Source organism: Tursiops truncatus, chromosome X (genome assembly GCF_011762595.2).
Source record: "Tursiops truncatus isolate mTurTru1 chromosome X, mTurTru1.mat.Y, whole genome shotgun sequence".
Classification (NCBI taxonomy): Eukaryota; Metazoa; Chordata; class Mammalia; order Artiodactyla; family Delphinidae; genus Tursiops; species Tursiops truncatus.
The window spans coordinates 117,514,135-117,529,986 of NC_047055.1; the positions used below are offsets into that span (position 1 = coordinate 117,514,135).

The 15,852-nt window shown below is 37.2% G+C and overlaps 1 protein-coding gene across 2 annotated transcripts in view; it reads right to left on the reverse strand.

The window, feature by feature from the left end:
- GLRA2 (glycine receptor alpha 2) overlaps nucleotides 1-15,406 on the reverse strand; it is a 195,031-nt gene extending 179,625 nt beyond the window's left edge. For both annotated transcript variants that reach the window (XM_019925660.3, XM_019925662.3), the window contains exons 1-2: nucleotides 15,339-15,406; nucleotides 13,062-13,195 (exon numbers count right to left, since the gene is read on the reverse strand). In XM_019925660.3, coding sequence (XP_019781219.1) covers nucleotides 13,062-13,195; nucleotides 15,339-15,406 — 202 coding nt within the window. The remainder of the gene's footprint in view (nucleotides 1-13,061; nucleotides 13,196-15,338) is intronic.
- Between the last annotated feature and the right edge of the window lie 446 nt (nucleotides 15,407-15,852).

Here is a 15,852-nt window from a genome sequence, read left to right on the forward strand (position 1 = left end):
AGCTTGATTTTCCTGTGCATTCAGATAAAGACATAACCAATCAGGCACCCAGAGCAGCTGCACTATGGATTTTCTAAAAAAAAAGCATAGGAGTTTATTTCTGATCTCAGCTTTCCTGAAGGATCTATTTATTATCCAGTCTGTATTTCTTTGCTTTCTTTCCACCTGCCACATCCCCCCTCAGAAGTCAGTAATTTTTTTCAGAGGCGTTATTCTGCAGTTTATGTGGCATTTTGCACGATGTCACTGATGGACACTTTTTGTTAATACCCTCAACTGCTTTGCTTCATCACTGACGCACATAATTTATTCTGACATTTATATGGAAAGTTAGACACTGAGGGGACACCTGCTTTCTTGGGACTTTACGTATGCAGTTATTATGGTACATTATTAGCACCTGCTTCCAGATTCTTATATAATAATTATGCTCTCTCAATGTATGGAGGAGTGAGAAAGGTCCCATGGTGAAGGACTCATAACAATCACGGACGCTTCACGTGTTCATCCACTTCTACTGAGTTCTGCAAAGACTCCTTCGCGCAAACTATATTGCCGTTAATTGTACACTGACATCTCTTAAATGAACTCAGTTGGGGCAACTGGGTACTATAGCAGACTTTTCACCCAGGGGCTCACAGAAGCCCAGTTTCCAGTAGGAGGAAAATAAAAAATGTGCCTGTGATTGTGCTATTTGCAGAGTCTCGTTGACAAGTAGAAATGCGGAATTTTTTTCTTTGAGATAAGTGTATTCTCTTGCTGAGGAAATCCTTTTTTTAATGGGCTTTGGGATATTTGTCCCAAGTCAGAAATTTATACATTTGCTGAAAGCCCTGCATGTTACAGACTTGGTTGGCATCATGAGATGTATGGAACAGGAAGCCGCCTGCTGAGTTTTAAGTGGGAATATTTGCTCAGAAGATTTGAATAAAGGATGAGCTTAAATGAGGCATATGTGCACGATAAACAAATGTGAATGTTGGAAATGTAAGTGCTTGGGGGAAATAAAAGGAATACGTATCCCAGACTGTGGGTAATTCCTCCTATTTTTGGAGAACTAGAGAAAACATGTCTGATAATATAGGATTAGTCTGGCAAGGGTCAGGTCACGTATGCCACTGGTCACAGAGAGGTCACTAACTCCAGAAAATATAATAGGAATATTCCAGAGAAAATAAATACTGAAGAGCATAGCAACCTTGTTGGTAACAAGCTATGACCTCAAATTTTAGAGAGAACAAGCAGAGTGGCATTTTATCTATAAAAATCTTCCTGAAAAAAAATTTAGTGCCAGGGTTTCCTATTCACAGGCAAGGCATTGGACCTGTGTGACATTTCTTTTCAAACAGAGACGATCTCTTCTTAAGTTTTTATATTTTGAGAAGACACTATATACTTCATTTTAAAATCAAATCTCAGAAAATTCTGGGGAAACTGTTACCCTCTTATTCATATTCCATGACTTCTATAGCTAAGGATTCAGCAAAGCCACCTCCCCATCTGCCACTATGATGCCACTGTCTGCCTCCTAGAAATGCAGAAGCCTCAGTGATACTGGAAGCAAATGATAACAAGGAATCTGAGTCAGGCACCCAGGCTATATGATACAAAGTCTGAAGACAGAGTGCGTGCTAAATCACTTCTTTATAGTTAATCTTCACTCAGTTCCTCTTCAAGGTCCAGTATATGCCAACCCTCAACTACCAGAAAAGCTTAAACCTCGGTATTCCATTATCTGTGGGCTGTACAGTGGAATATCAGCAACGCCAGTGCCATCACATGGATACCTTGAAGCAATGTTTCAAATAAAGGACTTGTTTGATACAGAATGTGTAATGGCCCCATCATCAATGTGTCTTCATCTACTGTGTGAGATATAGTTGACCCTTGAACAATGTGGGTTTGAACTATACAGCTCCACTTACATGCCAATTTTTTTCAGTAAATACCTGCTAGTACTATACAATCCGCTTCATGTTTGGTTGAATGCACCCATGCAGAACTGTGAATACCAGAGGGCCCGTCGTTAAGTTATACATGCGTTTTCAATTGCTGGGATTCGGTGCCCCAACACCCGCATTGTTCAAGGGTCAACTATAAATGACGTGGATCAGAAGCCATTAAGGCTAAGGTAGCTTTAATATTTCCCCACCCCCTACTTTGTTCTCTGTATTTTACTAGGACCCTAGAGTAAGAAACAGGAAGAAAGAATCGTACTTGCTTATTTAACTAACTCAGAGAAAGTATGAAGGAAGAACTAGTAATAAACAAGTTTTATATATAGATAACTCTTTTCCCAAGACATTTCGTGATATTTCAAAGACATTTCTCTTTCTGCATCCATCTTCATTGAAAACAATTTTCAATAGTTTTTCCTGGGAATTTATATATCTAACTATATGAAACATCCATTTTGAGCAGACCAACTTAGAATATATTTTAATACTAATAAGTGGGGAGTTCCCTGGTGGCACAGTGGTTAAGAATCCGCCTGCCAATGCAGGGGACACGGGTTCGAGCCCCGGTCTGGGAAGATCCCACATGCCGCGGAGCAACTAAGCCCGTGCACCACAACTACTGAGCCTGCGCTCTAGAGCCCGTGAACCACAACTACTGAGCCCATGTGCCACAACTACTGGAGCCCATGCTCTGCAGCAAGAGAAGCCACTGCAGTGAGAAGCCTGTGCACCACAACGAAGAGTAGCCCCCGCTCGATGCAACTAGAGGAAGCCCACGTGCAGCAACGAAGACCAAACGCAGCCAAAAATAAATAAATAAAATAAATTTATAAAAAAAATACTAATAAGTGAAGACCTTAACCTTAAATCTACACACATTATTTGAGATAAATATTGCATACTTTCAATTACTAAATGAAGTTTTTTTTAGTATGGATTCAAATTTTTTTAAATTTCAAGGAAGTGATGGGGAAAAACATTCTCAACAAACAGTTGAATGGAAATGATACGAGATTTATCCATCCTGGAAAACTGCCCAAAAGAGAATGGCAATCCAAAAGGAAATTTCCCATACAGGCATGCAACTTTGTCATATTCTGCTAAAAAATGTCTTTAGTTCAGGGTTAAAGGTCACTTGTTTAAGTGTGTATTTGTCACTCAGCATTCAAGAATCATAAAGACTAAACCAGAAGGTGATTATCAGATCAAAGTATTTTGCTGTACTGACATGTTTTTTCTTTTGTCTTCAATGTTTGTTTTTTCAAAATGCCACTGCTTGCTTATTTATTCATGTAAATGAAGCAGGAGATAAATAGCCTGCAATAATAATCTAACTTGTGGAGTAACTCTCTTGTGGCATCAGAATGCTAATGTTGACCATGTATCAAAATGAAAGCCACATTTACGAATGCTGGGGCCTTCCCGCTCTTAGGAATGTTATCTTTCTAGCAGATCATCGTATTTTATATGTATGTAGGTTTCCCATCATCATCACCTATTTTCATGGCAAAAAATTTTTTTTAGATTTATGGATTTTACCAAGACCACATTTTCCAAAGTGTATTCCATGAAACACCAGTTCTCCAGAATGTTACTCATTTAAGGAATCTATGATCTAATAAGTAGAGGATAAACCCCTGGGTAAAAGAAGTTTTTAAAATATCTATTTATTTGTAGATTTTTACTGCAGGTTTTCTCAAAACATTTTAATATGCTAATGAAATTGGAAGTCTCTTGGAGGCTGTTTGCAGAATTTCCATCCTTTTTTTTTTTTTTTTTTTTTTTTTTTGGGTACACGGGCCTCTCACTGTTGTGGCCTCTCCCGTTGCGGAGCACAGGCTTCCGGACGTGCAGGCTCAGCGGCCATGGCTCACGGGCCCAGCCGCTCCGCGGCATGTGGGATCTTCCCAGACCGGGGCACGAACCCATGTCCCCTGCATCGGCAGGCAAATTCTCAACCACTGCGCCACCAGGGAAGCCCAGAATTTCCATTCTTATTTCACATTTTAAACCTTATATCTGAGAACATCTCATGGGACTAGCATTTCGAGAAACATCTTTGGCCAGATGCTGAACGAAAGAAACATGTTAGCTACTTTTCCTAGAAGCAGCCTCTGTACATGAATTTGCTACCTCTGAACCTTTCAAAAACAAGACAAAAATTGTGAATGGCTGATTTCTTCAGTAACCCTCTCATAAGTTTCCAGAGTCTTCCAGAGAATAATGATCATCCTTGAAATATTGGGAGTCATAGATATCAGCAACTGCTAAGAATTCTGGATAGAATTAATAATTTCTCAGAGACCAATTCTCTAGGAAGATTGCATGCATCCAAGCTCTTCTGTGGGTGCATCAATAATTTACAGAAGGACATACTCAAAGATGTTAGACTGTAAAGACTAGGGACTATCAAAGTTGGACCTAGACGTCTTGGTCCAAGTCCTTTATTTTGGAGATGACAAGAATTAATCCCAGAGAGGTTAGGTGGCATGCTCTAGGTCACAGCTGGCAAACGTTTAGTTAAAACAAGGCCTCATGAGTCTCAGTTTAGATTTTTTTTTTCTTGTAGGATCTCCCCCCGCCTTTATTTGGTAAGGCAATGCTGGCCCACACTATCTTGGGAAAAATACTATAAGGAAGATATTATTCTTCAGATACAGGAGCAAAAATGTCTCATTCTAGTCCTGTAGTTCTTAAACTATAGGAAGTAATGAAATCATTAAAGTCAGTATTTTCAGATCCCATCATTCAGTGTTTCTGGAGAGGTAGAGCTGGAGAAATGCGGGGCCCAGCTATGTGCCTTTTTAACAGGACTCAGGCTCTAAAGCAGGTATTCCGAAAAGCGTGGTTTGAGAAACACATCTGGTTGGTTGCCAGTTTAGTTTACCATTAAATCCTAAGTCCTTTGACTTGGCATACTCTATACAATGTTCAAGTATGAAAGACACAATTAATTCAAAGGAAAAAATAGAATATGAGAAGTCCATCGTGAGCACTGCAGTGTATGTGTAAATTATCCTGAATTGTATCTTCTAACTGGGGTTGTTACGGTGTGGTTTGCCAAATGTGTGTATCCTTCACTTTTCAGAGACTTGGAGGTTCAAAGCTAAATAAACAGACCCCTTGTTTTCTGAATACATTTGAGGCGGAGGGGCGCAAAGAAGGCTATTTCTAAGGGAAAGCCTGATAAAAGAAATCTCAGCTGCCTTGTTGGGCATGAATTGGTTCTTAGAAATCAACATCTTGAAGTATTTAAATGTAAATAAATCAGAAGAAGATAGATTATATTATCGTCTACGTATACTTGGGTTTTAAAAGTGAAAGAAAAATTAGGTGGTAAAGTGGTTCTGAGGTTTTCCTAAAGTAGCAGAATTGCCACGAGTAGTAGCTGTATTTCAGGTGCCGTAATCAAACCAACCAAGGAGTGGGAAACAAGCAACTGTCCCTTAGACCTGCCGTTTCCTCACAATGCACCATACTCTGCCCCTGGGCTTCATGTTCTTCTAACCCTCCCACCCAGTCCTTTTTTCTTCTAACACTTCTACTTCAGCTCTGTATAGACAGAAGAGCACGGAGGAAAGACTGTGTCTCAGAAATGCTGCCCCAAGAGACTTGGCATTAAGTCTTGCACTCAAATCTAAGTCCACAACCCATCCCAGCATGGAGCGCCTGGAGGGGATTGACTGTGGGGCAAACACAACAATATTAGCAAACATATTAACATATTAAATCAGATAGAAAGGAAGCTATATTAATTATTTTCGTATATTCCGCAGGAAGATCTCTCCCTCCTCCCTTCCCGCCCTCCCTCCCCGCCCCACCCCCGTCCACTGGTTACACATCTTTCAGTTGTCTGCTTAGGAAACAGAACTACCACGTTCCACTATCTTCCTCTCTCTTCTCTGCATCTGGAGGTATCATTTATCTATTGGGATAGTATATCCAGATGATATCCCGTTCTCACTTCCCTGCTTTCCCAAGACTGATAAAGGAAGGCTTACTAAACGGATTATCGGCTTGGGAGCTGTCTGCTCCACCAGGTTGAAGGGTGGCTTTGCTCATATGCTGACTTTGTGCTGATTATCTTCCATTTGCCCCCAGAGACTCTCCTCTTTTCTGTTCTTCTCTGTGCTCTGGGAAGCTGACCTTCCGGGTTTGCGTCATTCCGCTCCCTTGCCCTCAGTCTTCGAGCTGGATTTGGCCAACGAGAGGTTCCCGCAAGGAAATGGAATGCAGGAGGAGAGTGAGGTCAGAATATTTATTCCCTAGCTTCCTCCCTGCTAGGCCAGCACAGATTGACTCCATTGCTCCATAGATCTCATTAGGTGGCCTCTCGGTAGAGCCACTTTCTCTAGGTTCTGGTAGCTACTCCCCCCCTTGCCTCTTCGGGTCTATCGCTGGCAGTCCCAGAGTACTACATTCTCCCTTTAGGGATTGGTTTTTTCCAAACCCTCCCACACCCTGTTGGAGTGTGTCATTTCTTTCCTGCAAAGATCCTGGATGGTACGGCATTAAACTTACAAATTATGTTCCAGTTTTTACTGAAGTGAGAACTGACATTTAAAAGCTTCAATTTCTGTTTACCACTGTATACTTAGCAAGAACATGGTGCCTGGCATATAGATACTGCTCACTACTTATTTATTAAAGGAATAAACAAATGAATTGTGTGTTTAAATTCAAATATAAAGATGGAAAACCTTTACATGTAATTTTTTTGTGCTCACATATGTGCTCCCTTGCTGCAAATTTATTCTATTGCTTTGACAATGCATGGGCAAGTGTAGCTTATTTGTCCTCAAGAAAGTATGAGCCGCCTCCTGATAGAAAAAAAAGAAGAAATAGAAAAATAGAAAACAAGACTTATCCAGTCACATTCATGATAATTGCCTATTGAGTTTCCGCATTTTGACTCGATCCAGGATTTTCTTTTTCCCTCTCGGATGGACATGTTAATAAAACAGAGCCATCATTTGGTGTACTCATGTATTATACTTCCTAAAGGAGTGCTGAGTGCATAAACCAGGGCATGAGTCAGAGAGAGTGTCCAGTTTCCCTCTCATACTTGCCCCACGGCCACGTTTGGTTGGCTGGCCAGGCTAGACTCCAAAATGGAAATCTAGTGACTTTATTCTTACAGGTCCTTCACACTTAAGAATACCAGTTAGAGACCTATTCCTTTTGCTCAGGTCCTTCCTTTAATGGGCTTCACATGGCCAAAAGTGTCTGCAGTCAGTCACAAGTGTTCAGAGTAGCCCTCTCAAGAAAGAAGTCAATGAGGAATATGCTGCATCCTACAGTCGAGACAGCCTCTCAGGTGTTAACTCCAAGGAGAACGCAGCATGCTTCCAAAGACCTTGTTATGAGGCTTAATCAATCATATTTTCATTTTTAAGACCCTGTTTCAAACGTCTGATCCAACACACCAAGAAAAACACCCAACACCACCAAGAACAAGCTAATAACTATTTTTTTCTCTAGGCCTGATAGTGCCAACTGGACACATTATAATGTCCACTCTCTAAGTACCGAGATACCCTGATACATATGCCATTATTTTTTTAAATGAAGTCTCAGATTATCAGCAAAAGGGACTGAATTGTTCTTCAGCATGGGGAGTAACAGAAAGCACTGTAGAACTCAGGATAAAATGTTTAGGCTCTTTTAATAATGAAAATTAAGGATATGGACTCACCCAGAATCAACCAAGGAACAATACATTCTCCAAAACTAAATTATGGGCTTCCATTTCCAGTGCTCTTAACCTGCCATGTTGTAGAGACAAAATGTTCTCCTTAAAATACTTATTCTAAAATAGAAAATCAATTCACGTTTGTGCAGTGACCCTTGCAACTGCAGTAACTGGACAAGAAAATACATCAGAAATGACAGTCATATATCTTCCATTAAATTTAGAGCCCTTTCTAGGACCAAGCGAAATTGGTTCTATGTCTTTTACTTGGTTCATTTAAAAAATGAGTCTAAGAAAATAATCAGGGGTAAGATTTGAATGGATAAAGATGATTCCTTCCCACAAATGGCTCCCTTTCTGTCTCATATTTAGAAATACGAAATAGCCCTTTCAGGTTGGAAATCTTCCCACCAGACTAATAAAGGAGAACCCACTGAGACACGTGACATCTACATCCTGGTTACTGTGGTAGGACTCTAAAATGCTAGAACTTCTTTGACTCGTTTTTTTCCATTAAAAAAAATTCAAACAACTTTAAGGACCCAATCACCATGAAGGCTAAGAGAATACATAGTCAGTGTCAGTTATCAAAGAGAAGTAGAAGACTAGTAATAAGAATTCAAATTATTTGTAATAATTTTAATAGTTGGAAACAAATCATTCAGATGTATGATCTCATTTGATGCTCAGAAGAAAACCTGAGTCATGGAGAGGCGGAGACATCTTTTCTCCAAAGTGGCTGAACCAGGACATGAACCTGGGTTTTCTGGATCCAAGTCCAAGGCCCCTCCCACTCTACTACTCTGTCACCATGGAATGGAAGACGTACTCCAATAAATGAACTTATCCTTTGGAATAGACTTTACCAGAGTGTGTTAGAATGCTGTAGGTGCCTCCTTCTTGATGTTACCTCAAACCCCTGACAAGCAACTTGCAGGCCCATCGTAGCAGCCTAGTATATACAAATGTGTTGATTGGTATACATACAGTACACAAAAGCTAAAATAAATTGTGACACAGCCAGTGGATTTTGGATATTCAAAAATCTTCATCAACATCATCCCTGAACAAAACTGTCATATATAAATTTCTCTTTGATACACGCAGCTTTTTCTTTCAATAATCACTTCCGCCCTTTTATCTCCTATTGTCTTATTCTATATAAAATGACTGTACCCTTTCAGGTGCCTGAAGGTTTCCACTACTTTCTGCACTCAAGTCAAATACTTCTGCAAAAAAAAAAAAAACTTCTGAGACTTGTAAGCATTCTGTTCTTTTTCTCAGAACCCATGGTAATATCTGATGCCCGCATCTGCCAGAGTGATCAATGAAATGATCACACTAGGGCTACATTATCACCAACTGAGAGAATCACTCTTTCCAAGTGTTTCTGCTGGACATTTGTGCTCAAGTCACCCCTCCTGGGATTGGTAAGCACAACACATGAGCTTGAGTTCCACTTGGCTACAGACAAGAAACTTTCCAAGGGGAGAAACATGAAGACCTCTAGTTTTTTGGAAGTGGATCTGTTTCTTACTTATATCTGAAACACCTTTTGAGCTGATAACTCCTTGGAAAATAAAGGAAACCATACTGCATGCAAATGTAGGTTTTAATATCACACATCACACTTTAAAATTTAGGTCTCCGGATATGGAAGAAAGATTAGTGTGCATGGCCTGCACAAAGAAGTGGAGGGAATAATTATCTCCTGGCATTATCTATTCCAGATCCTATCCCAAAATGAATGTTCTGGTGAAATGTATTTTTTCACATTGGGATGAAACTTAGGATATAACTCTAAGTTAATTTTCTTTTCAAAGAAAATTTTATTAAAATAGATAAAGGCTTTGTTTCAAAGAGAGAGAATCAGAACTAATGCATTTTGCCCAGGTTTGAGCATTTCATTTGGCTTCTTTAAAAGCTTAATGTTTAAAGTGGCATTTTCAAGATACAATAATACTGACAAAGGAATATCTGTTAGGATGATGGAATAACACCATGATGAATCAACTGACAACGAGACAAATCACCCAAGTGGGGAAGGAGGCTTCCCTGTTGACATAGAATCAACATTTACCATGGTTTCAGAAACAGGTAATTGTGAATGGACATAGCTTGTGTTTTTATCTGAACTGAGGATTTTGAAAATTTATGTTTTGACGAGGTCTGACCCAAGTCTCTATGGCTCTCATAGATGGAATGCAATTGGCAACTCTGACTCACGACTTTGTTTATACACTTGTGCTTCAGCACATCAGAAAAGCTATTTTTTCCCTATAGTTTCTAAGAATGACTCTCAATTACAGAGTCTAAGTCTGAATCATTTCTGGTTCCCTTTTCTAGCTTACATCCATCTTCCTTCTTGTATATATGCCCATTATGACATTTTTCAGAGCCCATCAGGGATATGGAATAGACATGAAATACTTTACTGACTTGAAAGGATGCAGGAAAAATTCCTTCCAGTAAGAAAAAAATGTGCATATACAGTTCTTTTCCCTTGCCAATGCATGGCAGCAAGGAAAACAGAGAAATGTGCTAATATTTAATAAGGCTTCTAGAAAAGCCATAGCCTTTATCTCAACAGCCCATATTGGGCTCTTGCTTATATACTTGTGGTCAAATTTTGCCCTTCTGTCTTCTTATTAATCACCATTATTGTTATTTTCAATATCATTGTCATCATCATCACCATGTTTATTGTTATCATAGTCAGCTTGGTTTTTGGCATTTACAGGGAGCGTATCACTATTCCAGGTACAATCACATTTCCTAATCACCTTCCATTTCTACCTACTCTATAAAATTTCTCATCGATACATTGCTAATCAACTGCAGTAAGTACTATAGTCTTCCTAGTCTCTTTGCTGTTACGAGTTCCCTATTATCTCTTTCTTTTATTTCTTTCTCCTCAGCTCAGCTAAAATCATCTTTGCTAGGCAGCCACTACGACCACTGGTTCATCCCTCAAAAGTTCCCACCCCTTCCCAATATGTCGTAATAACCTCTAATGGAATATAATCTGCAAAAAAAAAACCCTGAGTCAGTATGCTGTACACCTGAAACTATATATAATATTATATATATAAACTAGATATATATAATATTATATATATATAAATAAGGTACCTCCCTGCCCTCTCAGATGCGGTGCGGGGGTGAGTTGATAAAACATAAATATGCAAAAGAACTATATTAGACATAGAAAGTTTCATGGGAACACCAAGGAGGAAAAATCATTTTAGTCTAAAATAATAGGGAATGTTTTACATCTAGGAAAAGCCAAGATCCTCACAGTAAAGAGAATTGTGAGACCTGTTAGGTAATTGGTCTGATATAAATGGTCCATGTAAGTAAAAGTTATGAAAGAATATCAGGGTTCATTGAATCGGAGAGTCAAGGGAAGAGGGAGCCAAAAGTCAGTACAGTTCATTAACGTTAGAGTCTTAAATTATATCCACCCATTTCCCTTTTATAAGTCTTTAAAACATCCTGTACTCATGTCTTTAGGACAGATCTCAAAAACATGGCCATGCTTTGCTATGCTTGATATTCTCCTCATTTATTTATTCTTTAGAATCATGAGAAATGTTATTTCCGAAGGGTGACATCCCCAGAAGAACCAGAAAAAAAAGCTGTGTGTGGAAATTATTGCTCATCCTATGTGGTCACTTAAAGTAGCATTGGCAACATGGGTGTTTGTTTTATTACTCTTTGCACTTTTCTTCCCTTTAAAAAATTATTTCTAGAAAATAATGAATAATAGCTGCTATTAAACAAGATGCTCATAAACTTGAAACAATTTTCCATCTCTGGTCCTTCTCTATGAAGCTTTCCGTGCATAGCTTAATAGGAAAGCATCTCTGCTCTTGTTGGAGTCCTGTAGTATTTTATCTGTACTTCCTAATGTTACTTAACCATTAACTACTTAACTATTTCTATCTAGTATTATATATTATTGTATAAGTATTCATATAACATCTACTCTGTCCAATGAAATTTTTGATGGTAGCATCCAAACCTGTTTCAACTCTCAAGTTTTCAAAGCATGCAGTAGTTAGTATCCTTTATGTAGTTCAGACTCAAAAGTTATTGAATGGCTCAGTGAATAAATGTACAAGTGAGCCGGCCCATTGAAAAAGCTGACTCTCGAATACTTACTCATAGGATTTTATTTCAAATATTGACTTCCATTGACCACAAAATTAATATGAAATTGGGCAAACATGAAAATTGTTTTCAGCAAAAGCAAGCTTTTGAACTAAGTTCTGTTGTCTCTCTTGGAAATACTCTATAAGTCAAAAACATCTGTTTGGTCAAAATTCTGACATGTTTCTTTATGAAATGTGCCCTTAGCTGGGTATATTCAGAGGTGCAGCATTTAAAGAAGAAAAGAATTTTGAATTTAGTTTTCATGCTCATATTTGCCAATAATAAAAATTAATCAAACCTCAAGGAAAGCAATCCAATTAAATAGCTAATAAGCAAAACCAAAGCGATGCATGAATTATGACATAATACCTAGAATACTATAGATTTATCCTTTTATAAAATATAAGCACTTCACAATGCATTATTTTAAGTTAAATTACAAGATAAAATGCATTTATTTAAAATATGTATCTAAAAATTAAAACATCAAAAACAATTCAATTAATAGGTTCTTTCTTATTTCAGTATTTTTCTGATTCAGAGTAAAAATAAATCAAATAGATAAAAGGTAATTTCTAAAAAGTAATTTCTATTAATTACATTTTTGTAATGTTAAACATACAAAAACACCAAACTTTTTGGTTTGTTTCTAATTGAACAAAGAAAGTATCCACCATCTTTGACATACGCACTTTACAATTCTATGATCTTCTTTGTTAACTTCAGATCAATAATTTCAAATAAAGAATTAGAATGTTTAAACAAGAGGAAACCAAAACTTTGTAATATATTCAGTTAGAGCCTTTTCTCACAAGGTTTAAAAATGAGAGAGGCCTGAAAGTGTATAAAAGGGCATGTTATATATTGAGATGTAAACTTCATTTTGGGAGTACGTATTTAAAACCCAAACCAAAGATTTTGGTGTAACGATTCATACAAATCAAGTGCATCATTTGTTCTTGTATTCATTTCCAGTCCCACTCCCACTTTAGATAACATAGGCAATGTGGCAATAATCTCTGACGTTAGTTTTCTTTGTGGAACATAACACAAATGAGGAAAGTTTTTGAAAGTGGCAAGCAACATGTAAAATTTAAGCTGTTAAATCAACTAGTTCCAAAGAATGCCAAAATGAAATGAATACTATGCTTGTTGTTTTCATTTTATAATAAAAAGCCCTGAAAAATTTTTTTCAGAGTATTCAAACATCTAGATTTCCCACAGGCTTAATTAAGGTAAGTTTCAGTGAAACCTACCTTTAAAATTTGGCCTGATTCTTGCGTCATATCCTGATGTCCTTCCCATTAATTTGTCCAAGAAATCTGAAGGAGATAGGGTCTGCGAAGGTTGTTTTCCAGACCTGGAGTCATGGTCTTTGCAGAAAGCTGCCCTAAACACATCATTAACTCTTTTAGCAACAATTACGTTCTTATCACCTGAGAACTAATGCTCACAGAATGTTTGACATCGTGTTTTGTAAATATATTTGATATGTTAAGAAGAAGAAAAGGAAAATTATAAACTCTTTGGTCAACTTCCTAACTTGTACATGGTCTAGAGTTAACTTTAAGTGATGAAAGGTATAAATCCTGAGTCATATCTCCTAAGTTACCAAACTTTCATAAGATGTTTAAGATGATACAACATGCATAGCTTTAGCTTGTAGGTTTTACAGATATACAAAGCTGTTTCTTTCTAGTGTCATCAGAGAAATGAAGATAATTTCTAAAATTTATGTGATTGTGTTAAATTATTTCCCCATGACTTCCAAAACATTCTTCCAGCATTTCGGCCCTTAATATGTCCTCTACTTTTTATAAAAAATACATAATAAGATGGGCAGAACAAAGTAAATCATGAATTAAGCATCCCATTGCTTATTTTGTCACCTGCTAGATTCTATTCCAGCTTTCAGCTATTAATAATTTCCAATGTGTTTTCTAAAAGAAAATCTTCACTTGGAAATTTAACTTCATTTTAAAATAGGTCAACAATGAGCATGTCTGTACTTCTATCATGTTATCAGCTGTTATTTATATATTAGCATTTAAATTGTTGACTCTCTAGTATTCATGAAAAAGAACTTCTAAAGCATTTTGTCTTTTGCGTTATCAAAAACACTAAATGGTAATTGGAAAATTTCTCAGACTTGCATTTTCCTTAAAAGGCTTATAAAAAGAGCATATATGGTTTATAGTGAAATGAATTCTTTGACAATACATAGTGGTTGACTGAATGTTGATTTCTTCCATAAAGTATATATTTTACAAGCTTTCTTTTCAGTATTTTGACAAATAATATTGTTAATTCTTATCACTAGGAAAATACCACATTCTTGCCGGTTTTTCAAAGAAGTAATACTAAATATAAGTACAAAGATGATATAAACATTTGGTAAGAGTTAAAAATTGATACAGTCACCTAGAAATACTCACATTCCCATATGCAGATTCATCTGATTAATCAAGTATTATTTGATTATAATGGTGATGGTGGTGGTGATGAAGATGATGATGATGATGATTCTAATAAAACCCAGCCTACAGTTTTTCTTAATCATAGTAGGAGGTATGAACCTGAAAGGAACATAGTGGGTTTTCCCAGTACTCATAGCATTATTGCTATATGTTCCATTTCTCTTGGTTCTGTGAAAAAATACCATAAAATGTGGTGAAAATTAAATGAAGAGTCCTACACTTTGTTGTATGAACATCTCTTATCTCTATCTTGTCTTAGAACCTCTTAGCCATTAGGATGGCTATTTCACTTACTGGTAATAATCTGGTATTTTGAGGTATCAATTGATTAGACGATTTGTAAATTAAGTAGAAAATGCAAGCATGCAAATAATGATTTCTCACTTTTTAAAATTATGCATAATCCATTTCTCATGCGTGCACGAACACAGAGATGTCATATTAATTCAGTTTTGATAGGCAGTACATTTCTAAATATATTGAACAGTAGTACAGTGGTAAAATGAAATTTTAAATGTTTTTGGTATTTCAAGAAATTTCCTGAATTGTAGTTCTCATAGTATGCATCTAGTTGCCGAAATACAATAGAAGTCCCAAGTTAGCTAAGAATTTGGGTTCTTTTATATTTTACATAAAATGAGCATGCTCCTGGCAAATTAATTCAATCACTTCCACCATATGAAAAGCACTGCATTCAATAATCCCTTTAAATGACTTACAGAAGAATTTGAAAGCAAAAAAGAAAAAAAATCACCATTATATAGAAATGTAAAGAGCATGCAACTCATCAGAGTATCTTAATATCACATTGGCTGTGAAAATACGTTGAAATGCACAGAGTGGGGTTATGCATCATAAAACTTGCCTTTGTAAAAATTTACCACCTTCCCACCATAATTAAGCTTTTTAAAAGAACAAAAGAACTCTTAACTCTCCTTTATTCAATTAACATAATGTGGTCCGGGACATAGAGAAATAGATAAAAATTGCATGACACGTTCTCTTTCAAACAGTTTTCATGTGGAAAATACCAGCATGCAAAGTCGTTTCACCTACCTGAAGTGGTTTGTCTCTAAGAAAAATGCAAACAAGGCTGTCAAAATGTTCACTAGCTGCCGGTTCATTCCTGTATCTGTGATGCTTGTGGAAAATATTCCCGAAATGATTCCAGAAAGAAGCTAGGACAAAGTATCTATTTATTGTCCAGACTCAAAATCTGGCAGGAATCTAGTTTCCTTGAAAATCAAAAAGAGATTTGGGCTTGTACAGTTTGCTGAGAAAAAACAAAAAGTGCCAGTACTGGGCATCATGGTCAGGTCAAACGGGGGCTTAGGACCATCAGTTAACCTAGGAAAGACAAAGCCTTAGAACTGATGGATCCCCCAGCTGCTTTTCCTGAATAATAAAAATGCTGCTACCTTAATCGCATCACCATGCAAAGGGGGCTGGTGACAATGCCATGCTGGAAGTCGGGTTGCTGTAGCTTTTGTTTTATGTCCTTTCTATTTAGCAAATCCCTTTTCTCTAGAAAATGTTCTCTTTTTAAAAGAAGTTGTAAACGAGGGAGAAG